This window comes from Pleurodeles waltl, chromosome 11 (genome assembly GCF_031143425.1).
Source record: "Pleurodeles waltl isolate 20211129_DDA chromosome 11, aPleWal1.hap1.20221129, whole genome shotgun sequence".
NCBI classification, from domain to species: Eukaryota; Metazoa; Chordata; class Amphibia; order Caudata; family Salamandridae; genus Pleurodeles; species Pleurodeles waltl.
Genome location: NC_090450.1, coordinates 33,171,779 through 33,190,798, shown reverse-complemented (window position 1 = coordinate 33,190,798; position 19,020 = coordinate 33,171,779). Strand labels below are relative to the sequence as shown.

General features: G+C 44.9%; 1 protein-coding gene across 1 annotated transcript in view; it reads left to right on the top strand.

Moving 5' to 3' along the window:
• Positions 1-13,165, top strand: part of RNPEPL1 (arginyl aminopeptidase like 1) — a 92,240-nt gene extending 79,075 nt beyond the window's left edge. The window contains exons 9-11 of the mRNA XM_069212922.1: positions 5,281-5,508; positions 6,884-7,026; positions 9,911-13,165. Of these exons, the coding sequence (XP_069069023.1) occupies positions 5,281-5,508; positions 6,884-7,026; positions 9,911-10,189 (650 nt within the window). The 3' untranslated portion in view covers positions 10,190-13,165. The remainder of the gene's footprint in view (positions 1-5,280; positions 5,509-6,883; positions 7,027-9,910) is intronic.
• Positions 13,166-19,020: the final 5,855 nt, after the last annotated feature.

Here is a 19,020-nt window from a genome sequence, read left to right as displayed (position 1 = left end):
CAAACAACCCACCGGCTTTGGTATGTGGATCTGGCTTCCCTCAGGAGGTGAGGGAATGCCACCCTCCTGATCAGGGCCCATTTAGCACCTGGACAGGCGGTAAAATTAGCTATGCAGGAGGCATGCTGCACTTCAGGCTGGACACACCTCTAAGATGACTAGCCTGAAGTGAACACAAAATTAGGAATTTCACCATCTTGAGTGGTGGAATTAGGAATTCTGTGACAGGGTGGTGCCCATTCCCCAAAGAAAGTGGTCATCTACGAGGTGTAGTGACCCCAGGGGTAAGTAGCCCATTGGCTACTGCCCCTTGCTCCCCTTAAAACCACTAAATTGAGTATTTAGGGGACCCCCTGATACCAGGACTTCAGATTTTCAATGGACAGAAAAGAAAGAGTGGACAAAGAAGGCTGCTGACCCAAGAACAGAGGAGCATGATTGACTTGGCGTCAGCCTGCCTGCTGCACCTGGCCCTTGTAGAGCAACTGACCTGTCCTGCTACTGTGCGGACTCCAAGAGAGTTGCCAGTGCTTCATTAGTCACTCGAAGAATCTCCCTTTGAGCAGAGGAGCTGCTTCCCTGCATCTGCAAGCAACCCAAGAACTGAGAGGACGCAGGACTGCCAAAACCAGACAGCACCATGGCACCCATGCCTCCTGGCCCGAGCTGAAGTGGGTCAACTATGTCAGCGTGGGTCCCAGGCCCTCCAGGGATGAAGCCCACCTTGAGTTGGCCCACTGTGAACTTCCTGACGATGCTTGCTGCCTCTTTCTGCAGGACCCTCTCTAACGCCTACGATGAAAGACACCAGGCAGTCCACTGCATCTTTACACCTGGCCACCCTGCACTGAGGAAAAGAGGACCACAGGTGTCCCTATGTCCCCCAGTCCCTTGAGACTTGAGACCTGAGCCCATTGTTGGTTCAATTGGACTGGACCCCTAGTCCAAGCCTGCAGCCTCTTTCTGAAGCCTCCCTCTACTGTGACCGCCACCTGTGACGGAAACCGACTGTAAGGAAATGCCTCCTTGGCATGGTTGCCCCCTGACTTTTTGCCTTTGCTGATGCTATGTTTTGAATTGAAAGTGTGCTGAGGCCTGCTAACCAGGCCTCAGCACCAGTGTTCTTTCCCTAACCTGTACTTTTGATTCCACAATTGGCACACCCTGGCATCCAGATAAGTCCCTTGTAAGTGGTACCCCTGGTACCAAGGGCCCTGATGCCAAGGAAGGTCTCTAAGGGCTGCAGCATGTCCTATGCCACCCTGGAGACCCCTCACTCAGCACAGACACACTGCTTGCCAGCTTGTGTGTGCTGGTGAGAACAAAACGAGTAAGTCGACATGGCACTCCCCTCAGGGTGCCATGCCAGCCTCTCACTGCCTATGCAGGTATAGATAAGTCACCCCTCTAGTAGGCCTTACAGCCCTAAGGCAGGGTGCACTATACCATAGGTGAGGGCACCAGCGCATGATCACTGTGCCCCTACAGTGTCTAAGCAATACCTTAGACATTGTAAGTGCAGGGTAGCCATAAGAGTATATGGTCTGGGAGTCTGTTTTACACAAACTCCACAGCACCATAATGGCTACACTGAAAACTGGGAAGTTTGGTATCAAAATTCTCAGCACAATAAATGCACACTGATGCCAGTGTACATTTTATTGTAAAATACACCACAGAGGGCACCTTAGAGGTGCCCCCTGAAACCTTAACCGACTATCTGTGTAGGCTGACTGGTTCCAGCAGCCTGCCACAACCGAGACATGTTGCTGGCCCCATGGGGAGAGTGCCTTTGTCACTCTGAGGCCAGTAACAAAGCCTGCACTGGGTGGAGATGCTAACACCTCCCCCAGGCAGGAGCTGTAACACCTGGCGGTGAGCCTCAAAGGCTCACCCCTTTGTCACAGCACCGCAGGACACTCCAGCTAGTGGAGTTGCCTGCCCCCTCCGGCCACGGCCCCCACTTTTGGCAGCAAGGCCGGAGAAAATAATGAGAACAACAAGGAGGAGTCACTGACCAGTCAGGACAGCCCCTAAGGTGCCCTGAGCTGAAGTGACTCTAACTTTTAGAAATCCTCCATCTTGCAGATGGAGGATTCCCCCAATAGGATTAGGGATGTGACCCCCTCCCCTTGGGAGGAGGCACAAAGAGGGTGTACCCACCCTCGGGGCTAGTAGCCATTGGCTACTAACCCCCCAGACCTAAACACGCCCTTAAATTTAGTATTTAAGGGCTCCCCTGAACCTAAGAATTTAGATTCCTGAAACTACGAGAAGAAGAGGACTGCTGAGCTGAAAAACCCCAGCAGAGGAAGAACAGAAGACACCAACTGCTTTGGCCCCAGACTTACCGGCCTGTCTCCTGCCTTCCAAAAGAAACCTGCTCCAGCGACGCTTTCCAAGGGACCAGCGACCTCTGAATCCTCTGAGGACTGCCCTGCTTCAAGAAAGACAAACTCCCGAGGACAGCGGCCCTGCTCCAAAAGAACTGCAACTTTGTTTCAAGTAGCAGATTTAAAGACCCCTGCAACTCCCCGCAAGAAGCGTGAGACTTGCAACACTGCACCCGGTGACCCCGACTCGACTGGTGGAGAAACAACGCTTCAGGGAGGACCCTCCGGCGACTCTACGACTGTGAGTAACCAAAGTTGTCCCCCCTGAGCCCCCACAGCGACGCCTGCAGAGGGAATCCCGAGGCTCCCCCTGACCGCGACTGCCTGAACTCCATTTCCCGACGGCTGGAAAAGACCCTGCACCCGCAGCCCCCAGCACCTAAAGGAACGGAACTCCTGTGCAGGAGTGACCCCCAGGAGGCCCTCTCCCGTGCCCAGGTGGTGGCTACCCCGAGGAGCCCCCCTTGCCTGCCTGCGACGCTGAAGAGATCCCTTGATCTCTCATTGAAAACCATTGTAAACCCGACGCGTGTTTGCACACTGCACCCGGCCGCCCCCGCGCTGCTGAGGGTGTACTTTTTGTACTGACTTGTGTCCCCCCCCCCGGTGCCCTACAAAACCCCCCTGGTCTGCCCTCCGAAGACGCGGGTACTTACCTGCTGGGAGACTGGAACCGGGGCACCCCCTTCTCTCCATTGAAGCCTATGTGTTTTGGGCACCTCTTTGACCTCTGCACCTGACCGGCCCTGAGCTGCTGGTGTGGTAACTTTGGGGTTGCTCTGAACCCCCAACGGTGGGCTACCTTGGACCCAAACCTGAGACTTGTAAGTGGTTTACTTACCTGACAAAACTAACAAAAACTTACCTCCCCCTGGAACTGTGAAAATTGCACTGTGTCCACTTTTAAAACAGCTTATTGTGTTTTATGTAAAAAGTATACATGCTAATGAAATGATTCAAAGTTCCTAAAGTACTTACCTGCAATAGCTTTCAAATGAGATATTACATGTAGAATTTGAACCTGTGGTTCTTAAAATAAACTAAGAAAATATATTTTTCTATAACAAAACCTATTGGCTGGATTTGTCTCTGAGTGTGTGTTCCTCATTTATTGCCTGTGTGTATGTACAACAAATGCTTAACACTACTCCTTTGATAAGCCTACTGCTCGACCACACTACCACAAAATAGAGCATTAGTATTATCTCTTTTTGCCACTATCTTACCTCTAAGGGGAACCCTTGGACTCTGTGCATACTATTCCTTACTTTGAAATAGTGCATACAGAGCCAACTTCCTACACCGACAGTCCACTACACCCCAGCACCTGGCTGCCTCAGGCCGAGGAGAAAAGGACCACTGGTGTCCCTATGCCCCTGAGTATCACAAGAACTGAACCCCCTCGGTGGCTTACCATGACTGGTCCCCCAGTCCACCCCTGCAGCATCTTTCTGATTGGACCAATCACCATTGACTTCAACGGGGCACCAGATGCTGAACTGCTCCCGGTTGCCCCCAGTGCCGCCCGAGGTGACCTGTTGTTGTGGCCTAGCACCCTGCCCCTTACTCGCCTTAAGTCTGGAAGATTGGTTCTTTAGCTTGCTGTGGAGTACCTGTGTGCCGTATATGTTTTGTCTCCCACAGTCTCAGAAAAATGCAGTCACCTTTGCGCACAGTAAAAATTCATAACTCTAATTACTCACCTGATTCCGGTGATCTTGGTATCTAAATTTATATAAAAGTATGTGTTGTTTTTATATAAAGAGACAGCTTCCTGCAGCCTTGAAGAGAACCTAATATTCATATATTGGTTTTGATCAACAGCTAATCTTGTTTTTTTTTTTTTTTTTTTGCCAAGGGCTGTCGCATACATATTTTCATTGCATGGATGTTCAATAAATATTGTATTTCTTGCTGGTGTGATTTACAAGCTAAACTTTGTTTAAGGAGAATTACTTTTAACCTTTGTCAGAATATATGTTGATTTTAAAAACAAGGAACTGGTTACCATCCACAATGAGATTTTTGTTCTTGAAAATTTTGAAATGCTTATGGCATATGCTTGACAGTTTTATTGATTGATGCCACCTTTGATGCTGGTTACATTTATAGTAGACATATATACAATGGAAATTATTTTAAAATTACATCAGTGTACATGTAGATGTATTTAGTTACAAATCATTTCTTTAGGATAGAAGCCTGATTTAAAATGTATACATGTTTTATAATCTGCTCCACTAGTTTGAATATACATAAACAGTAGCAAGTGATTAAGTATGCATATTTATGCATGGACATTTCATGGTCTATCCCCATATTACACAGATCAGGTGAAGGCACCAGAGAGAAGTGATTATTGTGAAAGGGGGCATTTTGACATAACTTAAAAATTCCATAAATATTTTAGATAAAGGAAAAAAGGACCTCCATCCTTTTAAAATGTTAATGACTGTGAAGTTATATCTAGGTAAGCATTGGTGGAAGTGATATCTGTCCCTTCCTGTGTTGCTATACCTCACACACTCTCCCTGGGATTGGCGAAAGGGGCTGTGTTACCTGTAACAAGAAGTAAACTGTAATTTCTTAGTACCATTTGTCAATATTGACTTACCACATATGAATACGGTGCAGTGTAATTTGGGGGCTCCTTCGGAATAATTAGTGTACCTGTTTATTTACCTGTAGCTGGTGCTTTTATTTTCAGTTCTTAATTTTTGCTTGGTGCACAGACCCTACAAAACCTGAACCTCCTGAACTGCTACTTTAGAACAGTGAGCCCTCTGCTTACATCCAGTCAGTCCATATTTTGGTGCATGACCCACTAGTTTTTGTGATATGATGTGGCTGAAGATGTCTCTGACCCACTGTCCTCTGCTTGTTCTAGGCCTAGAGTTTGAACGATGGTTGAATGGCACAGGACCACCTCTCGTGGAGCCGGACCTATCTCAGGGATGCAACCTCACCAAACCTGTGGAGACCCTGAGCATGCTCTGGACCTCAGAGTCTCTGGACTGTAGCGATGCTACTCCAAGTATGGACATCACCAAATGGCAAACCTTTCAGACTGTGCTGTTCCTGGACCGCCTGCTGGACAGGTCACCACTGTCACATGGTAAGGAGCGGGCAGCTGCAAACAGTACCCCGTTTGTGCACACCTTGAAATCCACAAGACTGGTAACCATTCTGGAGCTGGTAGTGTCAGACTTCCTCTGTTAGTGGATCAAGCTGAACGTTTCACAAAAGTATTCATTAGCACTACTCCCCACTGGTCACTCGTAGCTCGGACACCTGCGTACAGAAGCACCTCCATTTATTGGGGTAAATGCCATGAGAATTCAGCATGTAAGTTATTATTATTTTATTTTTTTAAATAAAGGATTTAGGAAACTGGAGCCTTACACCAGAGTCCGTCTTTCCCTACACTTTACAAGCAGCCCAAAAAGTTTACACTGGTCTTGGAAGGTAGTTTACGCTGTATGCAACTTTCGTTTTAACTGCCTCAGTTGATGCTACTCAAACCTATTGTAAAATAGTTACCTTTGTTAGGCTGCTTCACCGGTGTGGTAAATACTGGACTTGGACTATGTAAACTTCGAAACAATTAGGTGGGTATCATTTCGAGTCAATCCCAGCAATGTTTACATTTGAATCAGTGACCTGGAAGTTAAAGGTTCTGCAGTCCTGTCCTAATCTCTTAGGGCCAGATTACAAATTGGGCGGTTAATTCCATCCTATGCATAAACCTCTGTTTACACACTGGACGGAATTATGAATTTGGGTTTATTTAACTAATACGATAATGATCGTATGTGTTAAATAACCATCATTCACTAAATTTCAACAGGTCAAACCTGACAAAATGTAACAGTTTAAAAAAAAAAAAAAAAAAAAAAAAAACAGTGTTTACTGTATTATGTGGAATTTGTTGCATTGAACACCAAAATCCGCATGTTATTCCCCATAAACTCGTAACAGGTGTTATTTATCGCATAATGCCTCAAATAGTAATCAGGCATGTACTTTGATGGGGAGTTTAAAAAGCCAATTTTTTTTTTTTTTTGAGCTCTTGTCCATGCCAAGGTAGGAGTACATTGAAGAGGCAGTTAATGAATATTGTTTACAAAATGTGCTTGTGTCCAAGCATCCTCAGCCCTTAATAGCTGGCTAACATGTTAACTCATTCTCCATCAAGTATGTGACTAGCCCTGCCTGGCTTATTAGTTTCAAACAGACTTTTCTACTTCAGTCCTTTTGGTGTTGTCTATTAACTGTGTAGGACTGTCTTCCAGCTGTTTGTTGTCCTGTTTGTATATGAGTTTACTTCAGTCCATTTCAATCATAAATGCCACTGTGAGAGTGGGGACAGATTCGCCAGAGATGCAGTCCTTCCAGCAAGTGAGTGCACATCAGTGGGTGGTGTGTGGGTGAATTCACCTTGACGTCTTTTGTACTCTCCATCTCACTCGCTCCTTTGTCCTGTTCCCCAGAGGCCATGATGAAACTTTCACAGTGTTACTCGTGCCTGCTGGACTCCATGAACGCTGAAATCCGGATCCGCTGGTTACAGATTGTTGTGCGCAACAACTATTATCCAGATCTTTACAAGGTTCGGCGCTTTCTGGAGAGCCAGGTGAGGGATGCTTATGAGCGTGGTGAGCTGGTAGGGGTTCAGGTATCCGCGTAACTGCAGGCGATGAGCTACGACATTGGAGCCTGATGTGCCTGGGATGGGTATCTGAGCTTGTGAGCTATGGTGTTGATGCTGGTAAGAGCTCTCCTACGGCCATTTATGCCAGTAGGGGTTATTAGGAGCTCATTATAAGCATGAGTGTTGAAACAGGAGGCCTTTAGGGTGCTTTGGCATTAGGTTAAACAAGGATTCTGTGTTCATAGCATTTGTTGCTGTAGATACATGTGCTCTGTTAGTTTCGGCCTTCTAGTGTTGGACGCCAAAGTGTGCAAGTTCCTTCAAATCATTCATTCAAATCACGAGGTGTAGTTAGTTGGAAATATGTATGTGGATCGATTTCATTGTTAGGTTGTTTTTATTGGGTCAGGACGTGAATCGATGGGGCTCTGTGTGCAGCACAAACAGCCTTGTTCTTCTGGTCTCCTCGTTGTAGCTGTTCGAACCCAGTAGAATTGGATAACAGGTCGACGACGATCATTACAGTTTATTTGCAGATCATGGCATTAGACGTCTGAAACCCTCCATGTTGCCATTTAGGACCTCTGGCCCTCTTTAAGCTTTTGTCCCTTCCCATTAAAATCCTTGACCAAACTGCACCTTATGTGATGGAAAGGATGCCTTTTCAGTATTGTCCACAGTGCCACTCCAAATACCCTTGGACTGGTCACATCCAAATCTATAACCTCTGTTTCTCCCAGGAACCCAACACCACGCGTTCAGCCCGTCTTACCTGTCCATAAAAGACCCTTTGGCGCCAACTGGAGCGCGGGTGAACCCGTAGGAGAATGCAGGACCAAGAAACCAGACACCCCTGATAATTTCAAGTAGCAGGTCATTGAGGCAGAGGAGGAGTTATAGCCTGGGCTGTCGGAACAAGAAATTACCCAATTGTCACCGAATATTGAGGCGAAATTCTCCTCCGAGTCTGAAGAAGAAAAGTAGGAAGAGCGCAGTCGTGCACATAACAAAAAAGACCGACTGTAAGTACCATGTCCTTAGAGGGTCACCCCAGCGGCCTTGAGATGAGCGACTACTTCCATCACAAAGGCCAGGCCGCCAGCCCTGGACCTCAGAAACCCTCCGAAGGACCACCACTACTCTTTGGCCATGGCTGGCACAGAGCAAAAACTGTTGAGCTGAGACAGCGGGTCCGAAACTATATTACAAACGTTTGAGGCCAAAAGACATTCCGGTGTCAGCTCCCACACTGAAGACTGTAATGTTGCCAAACCCAACACTGGAACCGAAAACAACTTTGACACGGCAGCCAAGTTCGCTGTCAAAAGAAGCCTTGACTCAGGGATGACAGTCTGTACTGCGCCTCATCTACCACATTATATGACCACGGCTCCGGCAAAGTCTACAGACTTTCTACCTAGAAAAAGGAGGCTAACATTTGAAGAGATGATTGCTTTGGATCCTCCACCAACCCCAAAACAGAGAAAATCCAAGGATATGGGCACCAAATGTGTCTCCCCCCTACCACCACCACCTCGTCTACATCAACTTCCTGCTCATGCTCCACCTACTCCGACACCCCCTCGTATGCACTCTCTAGGGGGTCGCCTCAATGTTCACATGAGGAGCAGAGCCCAGGCTACCCTCTAAACCCCCATGATGTATTCGCCTATGCTTTTCCTCCCTTCCCCATCCTTCCACAAGGGCTGCAGATGTGTCAAACTTCTTAAACCCTCGTACTAGTGGCCCCCCACCTGCCCAAGGCAGCCCTGGTATTCTGCTCTATTAGAAATGTCAGTCAGCCTACAAAAGAAACTATGGCAGTCGATTGTGTGTGTTTTTTTTTATTTTATTTTTTTAGAGATATTAGATACTTATTTCATTTAGTGATTGCTGCGTTACCATGTGAACAGACTGCATGCACCGTTGATTAGTTTCTCATGGATTTAATTTTTAATAAGATTTTAGTGGTTATAAATATACCTTTTTTTATTTAGTGCTTCTTACCACACTTCTGTCATTTCTGAGCACTGTAAATATGTAATGTTAGTTACTATTACCTTTTATTCAAGTTATCGATCTCTAATAGACATAAGGGGTTACTTAGTCTTATCAGTAGTAGAATTTGTGACCTACTGACACCTACATTCATTGGAGGCAAACATTTCACTTGGTGAGCTATTGTACGGCATTTTCTCCATAACAGATTGGTGACTTAAACCACGTCTTTAAAGTTTTCCGATATCAGGGTTAAACATTCAACTTCTTACAGCTACAGATGGTTAGAAAAGAAAAATTGTATCACAGCTGTGGATGTTGTCATGAGAATGACTGGAATAAACTGGCTCCCTCAATTTCATCACTGGCTCTTTTTGCCTTGTCATTTTGATTTAAATCGCTTAGCTATTGAATATATCTGTGGAATTTGACCTGCAGCTGGGGATAGAACCGAAACCCCATGACTCAGATGAATTTTAACAGTTCAATTTAGAGGGACCCTGTTATGATTTTTTTTCAGCTGTAGTAATAAAGGTCTGCTTTCTCAATAATTGACAATTCCCATGCTAAGCCTCTCTACTTCCTCTGGCTTGCACTGTTTTCAAAGAGCCTTCAGTGTTTCCTTTTACTGATACTGCGTCCAGGGAGCCTTCAATGCTTTCTCTTGTAATGGCCAGTTGTTTTCAGCATCTGCTGCTCTGTTATCTTCTATCACAGCTGCCTATTAGAACAAAGATCTGCTTTGATATTGTTTTTTTAATAAATGTTGGCTTGCACCATAAATAGATTTTTGCTCTTGTGTTCATTTGTATTGCTGACTTGAGTGTTGTTGCATGTTCTGTGCTGACATGTGATCTTGTTTCAACAGATGTCTCGCATGTACACTATTCCACTGTATGAAGACCTTGGTACCAGCACCCTGAAACCGTTTGCCCTGGAAGTGTTCTATCAAACCCAGCATCGGCTGCATCCTAATCTGCGTAAAACCATCCTGCAGATCCTGGCACAAGGGGTGAACCCAGCCCCCTCCTGCGCGGACTCCAATGAGTACTCGTTCAGCAGTGACTCCGCCATGGTTCTGAGCGAACAAACTCCAGAACCTTCCACAGGGGCCATTTCACTCAGGGACGTAAATGTGTCGGCTTAAGTTCACCAGCAAGTGCCCGTCAACAATAGCAGGGACCGGGGCGTGGTGGAGAGACGTTCATTTATGCCTCCTTTACCTCATCCTTGCTTTTAAAGCTGCAGTACTCTGATCTCTGAACCCAATTGTATTTGGATCCTCTGTCATGACAACAGAACGTGCCTTGAACCTCCGGGATGCACTACACTGCCTAGGACCTGAAGACTCTTGTGAATGGAAGTCAAAATGCCTACTAGAGACACATGCTTCAACATTTCTAATCTGGATGGATGATTCTGTTAAATGCAGGGCAGGGCTTTATCGTGAGGGCACCCCATGAAGACCCACTGGCCAAGGAGATACCAAGGGAGCACACACTGGCCACATTGGGTTGAGAAGAACATGTTGTGACACTGTCTGGTACAGGGATGGCCTAAGGGAAAGAGACTTTCCTAAGCATTTAAGGGTAAACATGGAGAAGCATGAAACTTAGATTCCTTTGTGGCCTTAGTGAAGGCCAGAGATGTTTGCAAAGCTGGGCTGAGAAAGCTTTTACTGTGAAGGAATACTTACTTTGATGGTTCAGAGTTGTAAATTTTGATTGGCGCCTACGCTTTCTTTCTCGTTATTGATTCCCAGGCCAATGATCAACTGTTACCCATTCAGCTCTCTGCACCATGTGGTTACACGCTGCAATCTGATAGGCTGCTCGTGGCAATGATAAGTTGTTGATGGAGCACGTCGAGGAATACAATGGATCAGTGAGACTACATGAAGGAATAACATACTTTGTTCCTGTAGCTCTTATCACTTTAGGTTTAGCTGCTTGTCCACTCAGTAAATTCCCACACCAATGTTCTGTTTCTTTACTAATTTGGCTTCTGTTGCCCCTCTAGTAAAAATGCTCTATTAAGATTCACAAATTCACCGAATAATGGAAAATGATGTTCCACAGCCCCTGTAGATGCGTCCTTATCACAGATTAAAATCTAAAGTTAATCATTTAGGGCACTCATCCAGGTGGAAACTGCTGAGATGAAGAATGTTTTGCATATAATTGGGCTTTCTTTCAATGTAGATGTACAGTGCCTTTGTTAGCCCTTTTTGTAGTGTGCATGGGTACTTCGGTTTCAAGGGAACAATCCCATGTGATGTTTGGGCTTTGAGATCGCTGGAAGATTTGGCAGCAGAAACCCAACTTCAAGAGCTAGAGAGCATTACCATGTCATTTCTACTACCCATTACGTTCAAGGCGCAGGTAGTGACAACAAGATTTCTAGCCCAGCCTCTGAAAAGAACTGCTTTTTTTCCTTTACCTTTGAAAAGAGGTGGAAGTGTTACTCCAGACAGAGACTGTACAAGGTAATCCTTATTTCCCCTACCACAAATGACGATAATTCAGGGTTATCCATGCTGAAAAACAGCAATTTGCGCATGCCTCCTGGTTGGTTCATACAATTAAATAGCCATCTTTCAAATACACCAGCACATGCAGGATTTTTGCGAGCATGCAAGAACACTCCTTTTTGGAGTAAGGTGATCTCATTGTACACGCCTGAGCCAGCTAGTAGTTGCAAGGAAATTAAGTTTCTGGATCCTCACACTGATTTTGTCATTTTGCACGTCAAGCTCCTCTCGCGCCCTGTAGCCCAGAGCAGGCAGAACACTAGCACCAAGGCATCTGAGCCTTTTTATGCAACTTCTCCTCTTTGGTCACCGACTTGTTAGTGGGTCCTTGCGGAATAGGAAAGTTCTCCATTTTGCTCCGGCTTTCCTGACACTTGTTTGTTCTAACAACCCTGGGTAAGATGGTTTCGAGATTGCAAAGAAGTCTCTGCCTTTAAACCTGGCTGTAAGGAGACACCTGCAGTACCCCACACAGTTCACATAGGAGACAAAATGAAATGGCACAAGGTACAGGGACAGTGCAACCAGAAAGCCATGGTAAAGAGCATTATTTTTAACTAGAGGCCTTTTTTTAATTCAGAGAGGAAAGGGCAGATTGGGGGAGGGGTGGATGAGGCAAGAGTGTTGCAATGCACAAGAATGGTGAATTTGATTGCGTAGCACTACTTTACGTAGTCGTTATTTGGGCTGCTTTATGTTGGGCGGGGGCCCATTTGTCCTCCACTTCTTTATCTATGTCTCATTTTGAAACGTCATCACCAGAGGACTTTGCGTTATATAGCTGCTATGATCACTTGTGTAGCATTTTGTTTTTGAAAGGGGGGGGTACATTTGAATGGGGTGTTAGTGATAAGATAACATTTTTGGTGCTTGGGTATGAGGGTTACCTACAGGGAGACGCTTCAAAGTTTTTTTGCCATATTAAATCCTAGCCCGTGTGCAATCTTGTGTGCAGGTAAGGTGCTAAAGTATTTCAGCTTTCATTTTCTTTGTTCACCTGAAAAAGTCTGCCCTACACCCTGTCTTCCCTCCCCCTCAATGCCAATTTTGGGGGGGAAAGCAATAACCAGCTCAGGTGACCGAAATACTGTTTTCTTGATAGTGGGTGAAGGCCTCTCCAGTTGTCGGGAGCAAATGCGTAGATTATCGGGTAGGTCAACATGCCGCCTTACCTTTTTAATATAGATTTGAAAGATTGCTTAGCCCTTCTCCCAAAATTTTCGGATGCTTGTTTTCGAAGATGGTTTTAAGGCCTCTCAATAATTGGTGATCTGAAATTCATTTCTGCTTGTTTTGATAAATTTTTGGTCTTTTCTCCATTTAAGGCAATTTTCCCTATTAGTAGGCCTATAGATCCGATCACCACTGCCGGCAGTGATAATGTGTCTGCCGAACCCACTGTTGTCATGCACAAGACACAAGAGTTTTTTATGTCTCGCTCTTTATTTTATTTGTTGTTTTTTAAATTTTGGGAAGTGAAAATTCTACCTACTTTTGGGAGGGCGGGGGGCATTTTTAAAAGAGAACACATATGCATTAAAGCCTTACGGGATAAAGGATAAATCTGAAAATTAAACAGAGCCGTGTAATGAACATTGATTGATTATTGCCTTGTTTCTTTAATTTTGTTTTGTGATACTGGTGAGATGTAAAATTACAGAAGAAATAACAAGAGATACCCATACTTCCTAAATTAAAGTGAAAATACTTGATACAAACTAACCGATGCTGTAGCAAACTACAGATATTTTAGCATGACAATTTCCAATAAATTATATTGAAAAAAAAGTGGAAAAATCCCCCTGTTTCTGTAATAATTTTGCTTTCCCTTGGAATAATGTTATTGTTCATCCGATGATGTAATCAGTGGGCAACTGGAGGTAACAGCAATTTAAAAACAATCGTAGATATAGTAACCTAAAGTTCATGTTGACAGATTACGCTATCAAGATGAATTGCTACATTTTATTTTGAGACTTTATTATAAAGAATACCTTCTTCCACGAGTTCTCCTTTCTTGAATGAGCTCCTAGGTGCCAGCTGTATTTCGAACCATTTAGCCACTCCCCATGGGTTTCATTTGGGGCCCCAGACTAATTCTTCGTTGTTTTATGAATTATAGGCCACCACGGAGGTCGCTTTAACGTCCTACAAGATTAGGACTTCAAATATAGATTAAGGGTATTCAGCTGAATGAAATCTAACAAATCTATTTTTATCACAGCAAAATTAGAACTTCACCATATATGCACAGTTGCTATTGTCTCCATGACCTGACGTTCCCTCCTTGTTTAGATTTTGTATAAACTGTTTTCTGTTATTTAATACTGGTAGTACGTGAATCCTCACTACATTTTACAAAGCAGTATTAAAACATAAATGTAATATCTCTATTGTAGGTAGCCCACCCATCTGCTTGTTTGGGTTTCATTTGACCAATGAGGTGGATAGGCTTAGATTCACCACTTATCTTACTCCCTACACTTTCAGTGACTAATTTCAGTCCTATGCCATTCAGTGGGAATCCATTAATAAAGCATAGTCATATTTCACAGTTTACTACCTTTGTAGGAAAGAAAGCAAAATGTTTGACTTCAGAAGATAAGATAAAGAAATAATATTTAGGTTTCACCTGCACAGCGTTTGCGCTGTGTTTGCGAAATATCTTGTATTTAAAAAAAATGTAACAATTTTTTTAATAGAACTGAAAGCCTGCACACTGTTGCACTAACATGTCCTAAAGTAAAAAGAAGAGCATTATGATGGGGTCAGTGCTGGCCACCTCATATTCATCAGTCATAGCATTTGCAAAGTGCAGCACTATTACCCCTAAGGGTATCTGGGCACGGAGGGTGCTATGTCTCCGTTGAAAAGCCATGTCTTGAGTCTCCTTCTGATGTCTGCCAGGGAGGGAGCTGTTCTGAGGTTGAAGGGCAGGCTGTCCAGGACTTGGCTGTGTAGGAGAGGGAGCAGATTCCGCACCGGTTGCAATGGATGCGGGGGGGGTGTGAGAACTTTAGAAAGGCAGATCGTAGTTGTCTTGCTAGGGACATAGAAGCTCGGTTGATGTAAGACAGCCCTAGGTTGTGGAGAGCCCTGTATGCGAGTATGAGGATTTTGAATTGGCATCTCTTCTGGACAGGGAGCCAGTGGAAGTTCCTGATCATAGTGCTTTTATTTTATTTTTTTCTTTAAGCTGTGTTGCACAGTCGCTTGGCTGCTGTGCCACATGAAAAGAGCATTGACCAAGCCAATAGATTTTGCACAGGGGAAACCAATGCTTGTTTCAGTTGGGTTGTTTTTATGCCTGGGCCTCGTTTTCTTTCCCCCCAGATTAAAGCCTTTCCAGAGACTTCTCCCTGATAATCCGGCCCTGGGGGGAGAAGCTATGGAATAAATAATTTCTTCCCTCCCTCAAAAAGCTAGAAAGATCCACTTATGGGCTCGTAAATCTTATAGGGCAAAGAAGCTGACAAAGAAGGCATTAACTATCTTTAGCCTTTTGCAGTGTTAATCTTTACTGGATACACATGCTGAGCATTATTCCATCCGGATTTATCTCCCAAATTTTTGTCCTTCCTCTATTTTTGTGTTTTGTTATTGTTGGGCGTTGATGTACCTCCCTGGTGATGTTGTCGACTTGGAAACCATTGATGTGGAAGCCCAGGGAGGCAAAGATTCATGCAGACACGAGGTGAGCGAACCTGCCACCTCTGAAAATATACCAGAGTGGCATAAAACCGTCTTGAGAGCATCGAAGGGAGCCTCACGTCAAAGCAAACGACACCCGCAGCTGTGACCCAAGACAAGGAACCCGTTGGAGATGATGACAGCAATTGCACTATACTGCCACTCACGGCGTAGAATTTCGGGGTTCAGACCAGAAGTGCAAGCAAACATTCTGAATCCCCATTCAATGGCGAACAGCTGTTTGGGAGTGCAGTTGATGAAACCTTAAACCAGCTTGTTGCATTCTAGTACTGTGCCTTTTAGTTCTATGTGATTTCTTTTAAGTGGGGCATGCAATGCCGGTTATTATATGTGCATTCTGTTTGGAACTCTTGATGTCAGACTGGATTGAGATGCCTGATTGTCCAGTTGTGTACCGTGCTGTCTCCAATAAATCTGTGGAAGCTTTATACTGTGGACCCATGATTTCAACACAGCTGAAAAAGGATAATGAGACTGCTAAGTCCCTGGGAGCGTTCCAGTTCAGAGGGAGCAGAGGGGGACACTACCTTCAAGAAGACCAGCAGGAAGAGGTGACCTTCAATCAAGCGCTTTCCATCAATCATACCAGGAAAGCAGTCAGACTAACCAATCTCAGCAAAGTCAGCAATACAATCAGGGTAGGTAGCACTTTCAGGACGGACAGGCGGGAGAGTACTACCACAAAGAGGACGGGGCAACACCCTTAAATAGGTGACTCTCCAGCAGTTTTGGCGAGTCCACAAACAACATTGGTGGGGAAAATAATCAAAAGTCATCTTCTACACAAACACCAGTAGGAGGAAGAATAAAAAACTTTCTCAGGAGTGCGGAAAGATCAAATCAGACAATTGGATTTGATACATAGATACATGGATTTGAAACATGCAGTTCGGATATTGCATCGAACTTATAAGAATTCCTCCTGAACCAGAATCGTTAAACCTGGCAGCATGTCTCCTGAGGACTTAGAATTTGGACCTCTTAAGCTGCCAGAAAATAGAAAGAAGCAAGGAAACTGGCAACTAGAACGTGCTTTGCTACTAAATGGAAGAGATTCTAACCATGGTGTTATAAACAAGGAGTGATGAAGAAAAATTCAAGGGACAAGACAGTGTTAAAGTCTTCACGTACCTTCTAGAATGAAAACTGAACTATGCTTCTTTAAAAGTAAATTAAGCCGCTATAGTGGCCTATAGAAGTGGATACACAGGGAGAAGTTTTTTCACAGCACCAGTAGTGAAAAGGTTTTTGGAAGGAGCAAAAACAATTGCACCTCCAGTGAAGGTACCTGCTCCTACGTGGAACTTAAATGTGGTTCTCACACTGCTAATGAAGAACACCTTGAACCTTTACACAAACTATACAAATGCTTCCTCTAAAAACTGCTTTCCTACAGCTATAACCTCACTACGCAGAGTAAGCCAGTTGCAGGCGCTCACATTACAAGAACCATATTTTCGAGTATACAAGGAGAGGATTGTTAAGAGAACGGATCCTTAATTCCTATCAAAGGTAATTTCGCAATTCCACCGGAAACCATAGTATACAAATACCAAGTTTCTTTCAAAACCCAAAGAATAATGCTGAAAGAGTGCTGCACACCTTAGATGTAAGACGGGCAGTAATGTAATGAATTGAAAGGACCAAGCCCGATAGGAAAACAAAGCAACTTTTTTTTTGTTTTACGTTTTCTGGGAAGACCAAGAATACAATTGCAAGATGAATAGCACACACATTCCAATTGTGTCACAAAAATACAGGGAAGCCATTACAATCAGCACCAAGTGCCCATTCAATAGGGAAGAAGGGAGCAACTATTGTTTTTCTACCAAATATACCTTTCCAAAACCTTTGTATGGCAGCAACGTGGTCATCTGTACACACATTCAGAAAACACTACTGTGTAGATGTACAAATGAACACACAAGCACAAGTGGGACAAAAGGTTTTACAACGTCTGTTTACCAATCAATGCTCATCTTCAACCCAACCACCACAATTATGATAAACTGCTACTAAGTCAATGCACAGTATGTGAATCCAGAAAAGATTCACCCTGCGAAATGTAAAGTTTCTTACCTGTTGGTGTAGTTTGCAGCTTGAAGAATTTTCTGAATCCACAAGCAACCCATCCATCTTCGCCATCTTGGATGCAACTTGGACTGGAGTGCACTGGGATACTGCTAACTAGGTCCTCAGTGCTGGTGTTCTTTCCCTAAAATTCCAGAGCATGGGGTGCTAAAGGGTAGGCCCCGGAGGGCAGCAGCACGTATTGTGCCACCCTCAAGGGCCATGCATCCAGATGCACCCAGCCATGCCACTGGAGGATGAGAATCCTGGTGCAACCCCAAGATGCAAACTTGATAATGCACACAGCCTGTGTGTCCTGTCCACTACACTGCATGCGATATAGGTAAGTCACCCCTATGGCAAGCCTTCTCGCCCTAAGGCAGGGTGCACTACACAGTATGTGAGGGCATCGCTGCATGAGTAATGTTCCCCCACTGTGCCCTTGCAAAAGCTGGGACACAGTATGTTAACAGAGCAGCCATTTTAAAGGCATGTGCTGGACACTGGTCAGTACGAGTTTCCCAGCTACATGATGGCTACACTGTACACTGGGTTGTTTGGTATTAAACAACTCGGAATGATAAATCCAGACTGGTACCAGTATTGGATTTATTACAAAATGTACCCAGAGTTCACCTTAAAGGTGCCCTCTGCAAAAGCTAACTACCCTGTGTAGGAAGTTGGCTCTGTATGCACTATTTCAAAGGAAGGAATAGTATGCACAGAGTCTAAGGGTTCCCCTTAGAGGTAAGATAGTGGCAAAAAGAGATAATACTAATGCTCTATTTTGTGGTAGTGTGGTCAAGCAGTAAGCTTATCAAAGGAGTAGTGTTAAGCATTTGTTGTACACACACAGGCAATAAATGAGGAACACACACTCAGAGACAATTCCAGGCCAATAGGTTTTTGTATAGAAAAATATATTTTCTTAGTTTATTTTAAGAACCACAGGTTCAAGATTTACATGTAATACTTCAAATGAAAGGTATTGCAGGTAGGTACTTTAGGAACTTTGAATTAGCAAAATAGCATATACAGTTTTCACATAAATCACATAAAGCTATTTTAAAACTAGACACAGTGCAATTTTCAACAGTTCCTGGGGGAGGTAAGTGTTTGTTAGTTTTTGCAGGTAAGTAAACCACCTACGGGGTTCAAGTTTGGGTCCAAGGTAGCCCACTGTTGGGGGTTCAGAGCAACCCCAAAGTTACCACACCAGCAGCTCAGGGCCGGTCAGGTGCAGAGGTCAAAGTGGTGCCCAAAACGCATAGGCTTCAATGGAGAAGGGGGTGCCCCGGTTCCAGTCTGCCAGCAGGTAAGTACCCGCGTCTTCGGAGGGCAGACCAGGGGGGTTTTGTAGGGCACCGGGGGGGGGACACAAGTTCACACAGAAGTACACCCTCAGCAGCACGGGGCGGCCGGGTGCAGTGTGCAAACGCGTCTGGTTTTCAATAGGTTTCAATGGGAGACCAAGGGGTCTCTTCAGCGATGCAGGCAAGGGGGGGGGGCTCCTCGGGGTAGCCACCACCTGGGCTAGGGAGAGGGCCACCTGGGGGTCGCTCCTGCACTGGAGGTCGGATCCTTCAGGCCCTGGGGGCTGCGGGTGCAGTGTCTTTACCAGGCGTCGGATCTTAGAAGCAGGCAGTCGCGGTCAGGGGGAGCCTCGG